Source organism: Peromyscus leucopus, chromosome 18, assembly GCF_004664715.2.
Source record: "Peromyscus leucopus breed LL Stock chromosome 18, UCI_PerLeu_2.1, whole genome shotgun sequence".
Classification (NCBI taxonomy): Eukaryota; Metazoa; Chordata; class Mammalia; order Rodentia; family Cricetidae; genus Peromyscus; species Peromyscus leucopus.
This window is the reverse complement of record NC_051078.1, coordinates 42,683,658-42,696,709: the sequence shown is the minus strand read 5'-3', so window position 1 is coordinate 42,696,709 and position 13,052 is coordinate 42,683,658. Positions and strand designations below refer to the sequence as shown.

General features: G+C 44.6%; 2 protein-coding genes across 3 annotated transcripts in view; one reads left to right on the top strand and one right to left on the bottom strand.

Moving 5' to 3' along the window:
• Stab2 (stabilin 2) overlaps positions 1–13,052 on the bottom strand; it is a 180,034-nt gene that overhangs the window by 77,425 nt on the left and 89,557 nt on the right. For both annotated transcript variants that reach the window (XM_028880322.2, XM_037196864.1), the window contains exon 31: positions 10,174–10,251. In XM_028880322.2, coding sequence (XP_028736155.1) covers positions 10,174–10,251 — 78 coding nt within the window. The remainder of the gene's footprint in view (positions 1–10,173; positions 10,252–13,052) is intronic.
• Positions 308–4,450, top strand: LOC114700638 (activity-dependent neuroprotector homeobox protein 2-like). The gene has a single exon (XM_037196865.1). The coding sequence runs from the start codon at positions 449–451 to the stop codon at positions 3,947–3,949; it is 3,501 nt and encodes a 1,166-aa protein (XP_037052760.1). The 5' UTR covers positions 308–448; the 3' UTR covers positions 3,950–4,450.

Genomic DNA, 13,052 nt, shown 5'->3' with positions numbered 1-13,052 from the left:
TCGGGCGCGACGTCAGTGTGTGACCGGAAGTAAGTGTGTGACTGGAGGCCGGTGTGTGACCTGAAGCTGGTATGTGACCGGAAGTCAGTGTGTGACCGGAAGTCAGTGTGTGACTAGAGGCCGGGGAAGGTCGGGCGAGATGTCAGTGTGTGACCGGAAGTCAGTGTGTGACTGGAGGCTGAGCAAGGGTGGGCATGAGGTCGGTGTGTGACCGGAGGTCCGTGTGTGGCTGGAGGTCAGTGTGTGACTGTGTGTGACTGGAGGTCCGTGTGTGACTGTGTGTGTGTGACTGGAGGCCGGGGAAGGTTGCGCAGGACGCCCCTGTGTTGCTGGAGGGCGTGGTGGGGAGGCAGTAGGAGGCGGGTACAGGCCGGGTTCCCACCTCTGAGGTGCAGAGCTGTGGCACTGAGGCAGAGGCTCCCTTTTTGCAGGGCAGAACATTTCGAAAATGTTTCAAGTTCCTGTGGAAAACTTGGACTACGTCAGAACGATGCGGCCGTGGGTGCAGAGCCTTCTTCTGAAGGTTGGACTCGACAACTGCAGAGAACTGTCGAGGGAGCTTGAAGGCTTTGGCCCAGGAGACAGGTACTTTTTCAATACGTCTTGGCCAGATGTTGCTCCAAGGGGACATTTGACAAAGAAGATGAGATACCGACTCAAGCCGTACTGCTGCAGCCTTTGCACGTACTCAGCAGATGTGCTTGCTTCTCTCAAAAACCATCTACATCGTTGCCATGAAGATGAGGCAGACCAAGAGCTGCTGATCCAGTGCCCAGATTGTTCATTTGCTTCACGGCCTAATGTGGTGAGCACGCACTTCTGGTTATTCCATGAGCCAGCTGGGAAAGTTCACAGCCCCAAGGAGAAAGGTCCAGGCAATGGGAAGTCATTGAAGGGTTACATAAAACATTTTACATGTTTAAAATGTAGCTTTTCCAATACGTCCTTCTGTAGCATGAAGAAGCATGTGCTGATCACCCATTTTCACTCCTTACTTAATGCCTACATTGGCTTTCAGCCTAAGGAAGAGCAGCAGCAGCCAGAAGCCAGTGCTACTCTTTCTGTGACAAATACTCTACCACCCGAAAGATACTATTGTAAAAAGTGTAGTGCCAGTATGTGCAGCCAGGATGATCTGATGTCCCATATTTTGACATCAGATGTTCACAAGGATTTGGAGAATAAGTTGAGGTCTGTGATTTCAGAACACAACAAGAGGACTGGGCTTCTGAAGCAAATGCCCATTGCTCCAAAGTCACAGGCAGGCTTGTCCAGGCCACCAAACAGCAGTGTTCCACATACAGCTGCTCCAGTAAAGCCACCTTGGTCCCACCTTGCCTTGTCACAGAATACTCCAAGTTCAGCCATGGTACAGCCAGTGACCTTGGCCCAACCTGTGACCTCTGCCCATGTACAGCCACCAGTAGGGGTCCCAGGTCCTTCCTGGAGCCATACCCATTCTCCATCTGCTGCTGTCCAGTCCGACATGGCTTTTGTCTCCAGCCCTCTACCAGTGGGCCAGATCAGCCTCACACAGAAGCCTTCAGCTCACTCAACTGTCTTTTTCTCAGGCAGGGTTTCATCTAATAAGCCTGTAGACACTCCTGCACTACCCATGAGTCAGCCACTTGGGCCTGTGAATAAGTCTGTTGGAATGAGCAATGTCCCAGTGAGTCAAGCCATCCAACTTGAGATTTTACCCCTGACACAGTCCATTGGATCTGCAAGTCAACTAGCAGGACCTGCAGTCAGATCCGCTGGGTCTACAAGCAGGCCAGTAGAGCCCACAAGCAGACTGATCAGGCCTGGTACCCTATCTTCTGGTCTTTCTGTCAGTCCTGGGGTTCTGCAGACCACATCACCAGGAACAATTTCTGTGGGCCAGGTAGTCTCATTGGCAGTCCTTCCTGAAGGTCAGATAACCCCTGCTTCTGTGATTCCTGCACAGACAGCAGCTTCTGGGGCCCTTCCCACTGGTCAAGCAGTCCAGTCCAGGGTTCTCCATGTAGGCCAGACAGTCTCATCACAGGTTCTCCCCTCTTGTCAGACAGTGTCCTTTAGGGTTCTCCCTGCAGATCAAGTGGTATCTGGGTTGCTGTCCCCCAAACAGCTGGTGATCTCAGATGTCCCTGTGAACCAGGGTATGAGCTCTGGTATTCCTCTGCTTGGTCAGCCTGTTACATCAGGAGTCCTTCCTGCAGGTCCACCAGTTAGACCCAGTGTGCTTCAGCTCAATCAGTCTGTTGGCACCGGCATCCTGCAGGTGAACCAGTCAGTGAGAGCTGAAACTTCACAGAACAACATGTTCCTCAAGTCAGGCTCTGCGTTCAGGAAGCTCCTTCCAACAGGGGCACAGGTTAATGGGAGACCCCTTTACATGCTGGATCCAATGTCTGTCACTCTACCTATTTCTCAGAGTGCTGGCCCAGTGACTGTCACTCCATCCCAGGTGCCCAACCAATTCCCGTCCCCTAGTGTGGGTCCGCAATTAGACAATGCTCTACCCAGCTTGTCCTCCTCACAAGGGCTGGTAGACACTGCAGACCAGGGCATATTTGTTCAGATCTCTTCATCTGAGGTGGATATGAATGTGGTTGTCAGACAGGGCAAGCAGTGGAAAACCTGCCCAGTTTGCCATGTATTCTTCCCATTGAATGTCTACCAGGCTCACATGGAAGTGGCTCACAAACAAAGCGAGTCCAACTCCAGTGAGAAACTTGAACCAGTAAAGCTGGCAGTGTGCGCACCATTTCTTAAGTGGACAAGGGAGAAGGCCATGCGTTGCCTCTCCTGCAAATGCCTAGTCTCAGAGGAGGAGCTAATGTACCACTTATTCACACATGGCTTGGGGTGCCTGTATTGCTCATGTACTTTCCACAACATGCAGGGTCTCTTGGAGCATAGCAGAATTAAACACCTTAGGAAGAAGAAGCTGTCTTTGGATTACAGTAACAGGGGCTCCCAGTTGAGCCTGGATGCTAATGGTGACCCATTGTTCCCCTATCTTGATTTCATCATCACTCTGCCAAGAGAGAAGACTGGAGAACAGGAAGTCTTCCTGGCTATCCTCTCAGGGATATACTCTACATCACTGGTTCCCTTATATGTTAAGGTGAGGCCTCAGATTAAGGTTGTACCTAAGTGTCTCAGTGAACAAGAGCTGACCTGTCCTCTCTGTTTGAGCACATTCATGATAGCCGATGCCTATATGTTACATTTGAAGGACAGACACCATATTATGCCAATGGCCTATACAGTGCTCAGTTCTCCTGCCTTCAGGTGTGTCCACTGTTGTGGGGTCTACCCTGGAAGCTTGAGTATGGCAGCCATCACTCGTCATTTGCTGTACTGTGAACATGCTTCCAAAAACAACAGCTCAGACGTGCAAGTTGGGTCAAGTTTTGTTGAGAGCAGTCAACTGCAGTTCATCAATGGGGAAAGGATTCCTGATTCTACCTGTCCTTTAAAGAGAAAGTGGCAAGATGGCCCTTTGGGGGCAGAAGACCAGAAGGGAGATGAGAAAGTTCCCTTGCTCATACTAAAGGGTGATGCAGCATCAGGTCCAGAGGAAGGGACTAGTGGTATGCCTTTGAAGAGACAGAGGAATGAAAGTACAACTAATGGACTGGTGGCCAATGATGATTTACTCCAGATCCTAGCATTAGATCCTAAAAAATACAAAGACTACTCCTATGAGAAGAAGAAGCAGTTTCTTAGAGAGTATTTCCATAAAAAACCATATCCTAGCAGAAAAGAAGTAGAACTGTTGTCTTTATTCTTGAAGATGGAAAGAATTAATGTGGCTTTGTTTTTTGGAACAAGAAGATACACTTGCTTGAAAGCAATAGAAGTCCACAGACCCTCAGTACTTCTAGGCTTTGATATGTCTAAACTCAAAAATGTTAAACACAGACTGAACTTTGAGTGTGAACCAAAAAGCTCAGCTTAAAGTCCTAGGCAGTAGCTTGAGCTGACTTTGGAACCCTCCTCTGCTCTGTTGTATTGGTTTCTGTGGCTTTTCTGGGTGTTTCAGGTGCTCAGGAAGACCTAGGTAAGAAGCAAATGCTACTCCAGATGTACTGATTCCTGTAGTTCAGTCTCTTAGCAGTTACTCTTAAGTGTCATTCCCCCTCCCTCCCTCATGTGAACTAAGTTTTGGTATTCCATATATGGCTTATTTTCCTAGTAGCTTCCATATCAAATGGTACAGATCTAAAGTCTACAAATACTTGTCTTATCCTTTTAGGAAATTTCTGCTTGTTTGTAAATGATTAGTTGAAAATAAGAATATTGTTCTGGAGCATTATAGGCAGCAGCTAAGGACACAGCCATTTAGAGAAGGGAGCACTGTAATGTGTATGGCTCTCTAAGAACACTTCTTTAAAAATTTACTTATATTTTATATATGAGTGTTCTGCATGACAAATGAGGGCATCAGATCTATTATAGATGTTTGTGAGCCACCATGTGGGTACTGGGAATTGAACTCAGGACCTCTGAAGAGCAGCCAGTGCTCATAATCACTGAGCCATCTCTCTAGCTGCTTTTTATTTGTTTTTTGTTTTTTTGAGACAGGGTTTCTCTGTGTAACAGTGCTTGGCTGTCCTGGAACTCACTATGTAGACCGGGCTCGCCTGCTTCTGCCTCTCGAGTGCTGGGATTAAAGGCATGTGCCACCTACTGCCTGACAAAGAACTCAGTTTTGAACATTAACTTCTGTTAATATTTGCTTACACTATTACAATTTTGATCTGTATTTTTATGTTTGTCCTGAAAGTTTAAAAAAAAATACAACTCATAGAAAAACCTAAATGTTTTCGTTATTAAAAATATCCCTATCTCAGGGTCTTGTACATAGCTCATAATAAGTGTTATTTTATAAATCAAGCATTTGTAAGGCAGGAATGCATTCCAGCATCAACTTTATAGTGCAAGTCATCTCTCCATTAAAAGATAAGACAATAAATTTTTGGCACTTTTAGAATAGACATTGAGAAGATACACATAGAACTCTTTCTTATTTAAACTGCTCTTAAACAGGTTGGAGGAAAGGGCCATCCATGGACACATGTATTCTTGTCCCTGTGTGTGGACCCTACTTGAAATGGGGGACAGGTTTCAGGTTTATGGTAAAAGAGGTAGAGCAGGAGCTCTACCTCTGTGACTGGAATAACTTAGTCGATGTGTTAGAGTTGAGAAGATGGCATTTCCTCTGGCTCAGGTATTCAGTTGAGTAGTTCAGGCACTGCTAAGGAATCTGCGCTGTATTACTGTTCTATGGATACCAAACCTTGTGTTTTTCACACAATGTAAAGCACTGGCATTGTGCATGGCTAATGCAGACCAGCCCACTTAGGTCTGGAATAATTGCCTCCCCCCCAAAGCAAACTACTTTGGATCAAGAAGGTGTGCTCAGGAAGAGGGAACACAGAGGAAGTGTACTTGGTTTTTATTCTGAGGAAGGTGGTGATTGTGTCTTTTTCCCATTAGCTGGGGTCTGACTTCACAATCTTACTCTTTTGACAAGTCTGAAAAGAATTGGTGCACAGTTACTGGAGGAAGGGGAAAAAGAAGTCACTGTGCCAAGGAGAGAAGGGTCATTGCTTCAGACTATCAAATTCCTAGAATAGGAATAGTACCATTGAGTAAATAAAAGTTTTACTGGGGGGGGGGGAGATTAAAACATTTGCAAATCTTATCTTATAAGATGGGAAAGACAAAAAAAAACTTAATTCCTTGTCCTAAACACAAGTTTTATAGTATTTGATAGAAAAGACTCATATTTGATATTTCTTAAAATCCCTCCTCTTTTTTTTAAAACACTTTTTTTTCCAATCTCATTACTGTATTAGCTTTATTTTTCTGCCCTATCTTTGAATAAAGCTAATGGGGAGGAAGTAGTACCTGTTTACTAATAGTTGACTTAACTATCCTGAGTTAGGCTCCTAGTACAGAGAATTAATTTTTTACATCTATTTCATTAGCATGGTTTAGGTGAGCCTGCTTTTCTACAGATAGTCCTTGACCAGGAGATTGACCTGCCTACACTGGACTATTAGGTGGAATCACTGCCCTTTGATGTGAGAAAGAGGAGCTTGTCTCCCTTCAGGTGAAGTGCCTGGAGTGCAGGGCTCCAGGAAGCGTTAGTGTTGCTATATGGATTTTTCAAAATGTAGCATTTGTTTGTAATGTTTGTAACATGCATTCAGGCAGTTGTGAATCTGCTATGACTATTGGTACACTCTTGTCAATTCTGAGAGCTAGTTAGACCTTTTCGTTGTTACTGTTTTTACCTATTTTCAGTATGTCTACTGTGAATTAAAATTTGTTATACCACTGCCAAAAAAAATAAAGTTTATTTTAGAACACAATCTCAGAAATTTATTTTACATGTTGTCTGAGGCTGATTATATATCACAAAGGCAGACTTGAATAGTACCAGAGATCAGGGGACCTGGACACTTAATATTTGCTATCTGGTTCTTGACAGACAGATTGTTTCTAGCACCTAGATTAGAGGGAGACAGAAACATTTCTGAGTTTTTGGAACTTTTTCTGGATCACTCCTTTCCTCCTTACTATCCTCATACTTATGTCTTTGCCCTATCCTTTAAATATTTTACTTACTGAACTTCACACTATACATAAATAAAATGTTCCATAAGCTTCCCAAATAACTCTCATCTTAAACAGCTCTGTTTGTTACTGATACATCTGCAAGAGATCTTTTAGGTACTGTGGAGAAAATGGCTAAAGAGGACTCATCCCTTTTACCCCAGGCCTGATACAATTCTTTACATCAGTCTTGTATTTTCTCTGGTTCCCTTCCTTTGATGCTCTGTAGCTCCCTGCTTTTTCTAGCTTATTTCAGTACGGCAGTCCTGGCAAAGGGACTAGTCACTGACACTCTAAATTAACTCTGTTCCCATTTCCTCTTAGTGACCTACTCTGTTTTCCCCCACCTCTGTTCCTCGCTATACCACAACCTTCCCAGAAAATCATTTGGTTTAATTCTGTTACCGAGTCATCTGCTTATAGCTCTCTAATAATTGTTTTCCATGTCTCTTCAAGAATGCAGGACAGCAATTGCATGATCTATTGCAACCCATCAAGTTAAGACTCTCCCCCTGATATGCCCAGAGGACTCCCTCTCAATGGACCCAGAACTACCCCCTCTGGCAAACACCCTCCTCAGCAAAAAACAGCTATAATGTCCCTGCTGTGGTTTCTTACCCCCACCCCCACCCCAGAGGGTTTCTCTGGGTAGTTTTGGTACCTGACCTGGATCTCGATTTGTAGCCCAGGCTGGCCTCAAACTCAGAAAGATCCACCTGCCTTTGCCTCCTGAGTGCTAGGATTAGGATTAAAGGCATTTGCCACTACTGCCCAGCTCTGCTGTGTATTTTTATATCCTTTTAGAGTTAGGAATGATAGTTTCCTGCTAAAAGATTACACTTCCCAGTTTCCCTTGTGGCCAGACCAAGCAGCTCCAGAAGGAAGGGACTATGGTGTAGTAGTTTCCGCCCATATAAGGGGCTGTATCCCATCTTATGTAGCTTTTTTTTTTTTTTTTTTTTTGCATCCACACAAATGGGTGACACGATGGCCCCTTGCCATGAATAAACATGGTCCTACCTGTGCTGGATAGTTTTTATGTCAACTTGACAAGCTAAGGTCATTTGAGAGGAGGGAACTTCAAGAAAATGCCTCCATGAGATCAGGTTGTAGGCAGGCCTGTAAGGCATCTTCTTAATTAGTGATTGATGGGGAGGGCCCAGCCCATTGTGGATGGTGCCATCCCTGGGCTGCTGGTCCTGGGTTCTATAAGAAGGCAGGCTGAGCAAGCCATGGGGAGCAAGACAGTAAGCAGCACCCCTCCATGGCCTCTGCACACCTCCAGGTTCCTGTCCTGACTTCCCTTGATGATGAACAGTGATAGGGAAGTGTAAGACAAATAAATCCTTTCCTCCCAACGTGCTTTTTGGTCATGGTGTTTCATCACAGCAACAGAAACCCTAAAACCCCACCTAAGGTTGGGCCTAGCTTCTCTTTCTGCCTTTGTTTCTACAGTTTCCCCAATAATCTAACAACAGAACTAAAGTGGGGTGGGGTGGGGCACTTCAGATTAGATAGGCATGGCAGATTTGAGAACTGTGAGGAGATGGTCTGCTAGACCTTTATGGCTTTATGTTCATGCCACACAACAAAATACATTTATGAAGGCAGACTTCATAAAAGCTACCCCTTCTTGAGGAAGTTTTTTTTTTTTAAACTCCAGGGAGTACAAAGCAAAGTACTGTGGGCTGGATTTGAATTCCACTCTCCCTTTTGGCCAAGCATCTTTATGCAGCTCACAGTCCACAACTATACATAATGGTGCTAACTAAGGAGGCAGGATTCCAATTGACAGAGGAGTTTTTGAGGGAGCTGCAAAATCCAGGGGCAAAGAAGGGATCAATCATAAACTTTTGTGTTCATGTCAATTCTTCCTTAACCCAATTACTTGGAGTGTTGTCTTATCTGTGACGTGAGGACAATATATAGCACTCACCGTCTTAGTGTTGAAAAACAAATACAAGGGATACCAGGTGGGGGTGTGACACTTCCCACAGTGCCCGGAACCTAATGGACGGACCTTCAGAAATTTCAATTATAATAGGGCAAGGTGCTTGTTCTGATGAGTGACACAGAGAGATGCAGCCACATGCCTCCCAGAATATAGTCACTGAAGGGTCTCAGGAAACAGGCATCAGTATAGGACAATTGATGGTTATGCCAAATAAATTCTATACAGAAAAATTATGGGATTTCAAAGGAAGAGGGAATCAAACCAGCATTTACTGAGGGTCCTTTAGTAGAAGGCTTGAAGTAGAGGGTGTATTTAATCCTCACAAAGGAAGATGAATGAGGCTTGGAGAGGCTGTATGACTTCCATTATACAGCTGGTCAAGAGCTCAAACTCAGACATCACTTTAGCATTTTCTCAGTAGACATGGGCTGTGTAGGAAGACCATAGAAAGCTTGGAACTTACTATCCAATGGTAATAAGCTCAGAGTAAGAGGTAGGTTGAGGTACTATCTTACTAAGGAAGTTGTCCATCAAAAATACGCGAGAGAAGAGGTGAATGTGTGTGTCTTTGTGCTCACTGAGCCTAGGGCTCAGTATTTCGGCTGGACTGACGCTGGGCTGGTTAAAGAGCTTTCCCCTTCTGCTCCCTTACACAGACACTGGATTTGAACTCAGCTCTTCAAGGCTCGTGTGACAACTCTTTACCCACTGAGCCATCGGTCCAGCCCAATGTTAGGTTTCTTCTTTTGACTAATGAATTTTTTTGATAAATGTATTTTAGCACTCCAGAAAGCTAAGACTAGACCGACTGTTGATAAGCAGTTTTGTCACTTGGAATCACATGGAGTCATAATTTCCCCTAAGTGCTGACTCTCCTGCTGAACGGTGCTGTGTTTTAAGTTTCTAGATAATGCAGAAGGAGTGCAAGGACTTTGATAAACATGGAGACTCACAAATAGTCTCTCTTTTGAACAGAAATAGTTGAGCTATAGCTTTTAAAAACTGAGAACAATTTTAATTAAAATTGTTCCCTTAGCCCTCTACCTTCTGGAAGTTTCCAGTATACTCGAAATTTCTTTTAAAATAAAGATCCTAATATAGTAACTGAAAATTATGGGTTAGCTTACAACCCCATTTCCTGTTTTTTTCTTCTTTTTCATACCTATGAAGACTATTGAATTGGGACTTAGGTGAAAAATGAAAATCTTATGGTAGTTTTTCGGTGCTTTCCTATTTTTTCTCAGGTTTTTCTGTACCCCGTTTTTTTAGAATACAGTAGTGCAGAGAAGGGAGTGAATAGTGATAACCAATTGCTTTCCCCGTTCTTGATTTTAGACTTGCACCTCCTAAGATGTTTTCATATACAAGAGAATATGTATATGAGGCCCACGTGTGACACAAGCCCCCCCCCCCCATGTGCCATTACACATGGTGTGGGTTATAGCCGAGTCTTAAGGAATGGAGTCTCCATGAGGTTCTAGCCAAGAGAATGAAGGGTCATTTGATATTAAGTCTAACTTTTTTTATTTGCCCCAAACTGCACTATGTAGGAAAACATCACAGAGTGGGAGGCAACTCCACCTCGTGGGTAGGGGCATCTTTACCTTGTTGATGACGTGTATCACTCCGTTTGTGGCCACGTTGTCACCATCCACAATGGATGCCCCCTCAATTGTGATATTCTGCAAGTGCAAATGCAATGGGAAGGTGAGTGTACTTGGGGGTTCCTGCCTTTTGAGCAGCAGTAACCAGAGTTTTGGGTCCTATAGACAGTGACTGACTGTCTACCAGTCAAGAGCAGTTGAGCTCTGGTTGGTTTGGTTTCCTCTTCTTTCCCCTCTGTGACCTCTGTTTGCAGTTTCTCCCAGATCCAGATCTTAGGGAAGAGGGACACTTGCCTAACCCCAACCATGCAAATTCCATGTGCAGAGGCTGTGGAAACAAATCAGGCCACCTGTCACATCACTTTCTGTTTTTTTATTTTTATTTTTTGTTGTTGTTGTTTTTGTCGTCCCCTCCTCAAGACAGGGTTTCTCTGTGTAGTTTTGGTGCCTGTCCTGGAGTTTGCTCTGTAGCCCAGGCTGGCCTCGAACTCACAGAGATCTGCCTGGCTCTGCCTCCAGAGTGCTAGGATTAAAGGCATGTGCCACTGCCACCTGGCTCACATCTCTGTTAAAATGGGATATTTTTTATTGTAATAGACACAGGAATGAACTTAAGAAAAATGTGTGTTTGATGGTTTTCTCCTCTAGGTCAGGACTTTGCTTTATCTTGCGTCCTCGATAGCCATGCCAAGGTGGATGTTAATGTTGCTAAGAAAATTACTGGTTTGGAACACCAATGGATTAGCCTGACTACAATAATTATACTGTAAGAGTATACATGAAGTCATGTTGTAAATTAATAAACAATAACAATCCCTACCTTTTGTATGCAGTGTGGTACTTCAGTATGCTATATACACTGTGCAGTTATCTAATTAGGATCATCTGAATCATCTATTTCTTCCTGGAATAATGACATTCAAATCCCCTCTTCCAGCTGTTTGATTGCTTTATCTGGGAGCACTGGAGGTTGAATGTAGGACTTGACAAGTGCTCTTCCACTGAACTATATCTCCAACCTTCTTTTTTTTCCCTTTTATTTTATTTTACAATACCATTCAGTTCTACATCTCAGCCATGGGTTCCCTTGTTCTCCCCCTCCCACCCCCTCTCCTTCCCCCCAACCCACCCCCCCATTCCCACCTCCTCCAGGGCAAATCCTCCCCCGAGGACTGCAATCAACCTGGTAGACTCAGTCCAGGCAGGTCCAGTCCCTTCCTCCCAGACTGAGCCAAGCGTCCCTGCATAAGCCCCAGGTTTCAAACAGCCAACTCATGCAATGAGCACAGGACTTGGTCACACTGCCTAGTTGCCTCCCAAACTGATCAAGCCAATCAACTGTCTCATCTATTCAGAGGGCCCGATCCAGTTGGGGACCCCTCAGCCTTTGGTTCATAGTTCATGTGTTTCCATTTGTTTGGCTATTTATTTGTCCCTGTGCTTTATCCAACCTTGGTTTCAACAATTCTCACTCATATAAACCCTCCTCTTTCTCGCTAATTAGACTCCCGGAGCTCCACCCGGGGCCTAGCCATGGATCTCTGCATCCAGATCCCTTAGTCTCCAACCTTCTTTTTACTTTTCATTCCTAAACAGGGACTCACTAAGTTGCCCAGGCTGGCCGTGACCTCACTCTGTACCCCAGGAAGCCTTGAACTTGTAATCCTTCTGCTTTGGCCTCTGGAGTAGCTGGGATTACAGTTCCACAGCAGGAAGCTGGGCTCACCTATTTGATTTATACACTGTAGTGTTGTTAAGCAGATAAACACAGCTGTGCAACACTCCACAGTGTTCTTTCTCACTAGCTGCATCTTCACACCATTAGCTTCTATAAAAAAATATTTATTTTGTGAGACAAGTTCTCACTGTATATCCCTGGCTGGCCTGGAACTTGTTATACAGACCAGGCTGGCCTTGAACTCACAAGAGATCCACCTACCTCTGCTTTCCCCAGGGTTGGTGTTAAAGGCATGTTCTACCATGCCCAGCTCTACCCAAAATCTTTATCTCATATTTTTATTTAAACAATTCAGAATATAACATGAGTGTCATTGGAATTTCCAAAGATTTACAAAGGAAAATTTATAAACTATGCATGGAAGCATGTGTTAGAGTTTTCTGTTCTCTACATCAGCCAATGAGCATCATGTTTAGACTCAACTCAGTGGATTCTTTTCCTCATGCTCACAGGCTGAAAGGGAAGCTGGGAAGTTCTGAGATGTTTCTGCCCATGGCTGATGACTCATGGTTGCAGCCGTCCCCACTGTTTGCTAGAACCCTCACTTTGTTCAACTCAGGGAATGACTTTAACATTCCACCACTCACAGCCTCGAAGCCAGACTCCCCCATCGAATTGGCATGTGAGTTCTTGACAGACTCCAGGAGTGCCAGACAACAGTTTCTCTGGAGTCCCACTCCTCCGTGGCCACTGCCCTGGCTCTAGCACCAAGATACATGCATGTGCAGAGTAGGTACTCATGACACATGCATGTGCAGAGTAAGTACTCATAGACACATGCATGTGTGGAGTAGGTACTCAAGATACATGCATGTGCAGAGTAAGTACTCATAGACACATGCATGTGTGGAGTAGGTACTCAAGATACATGCATGTGCAGAGTAAGTACTCATAGACACATGCATGTGAGGAGTAGGTACTCAAGATACATGCATGTGCAGAGTAAGTACTCATAGACACATGCATGTGCGGAGTAGGTACTCACTATAGGCTTGCAGTCTAGCTAACTTACATGACATTCAGTTACTGGTGATGATTCCTCTAGGAGGTTAGGGGTCACCAGCCTTACTTACTTAACTGTGCATCAGAATCAAAGTCATGGCATTGACTGTCCTTTACCCTTTCATGGTCATGTCAGGAG

Excerpts from the sequence above, each read along its gene's own strand:
- LOC114700638 (XM_037196865.1), top strand. The coding sequence starts at position 449 with ATGTTTCAAGTTCCTGTGGAAAACTTGGACTACGTCAGAACGATGCGG.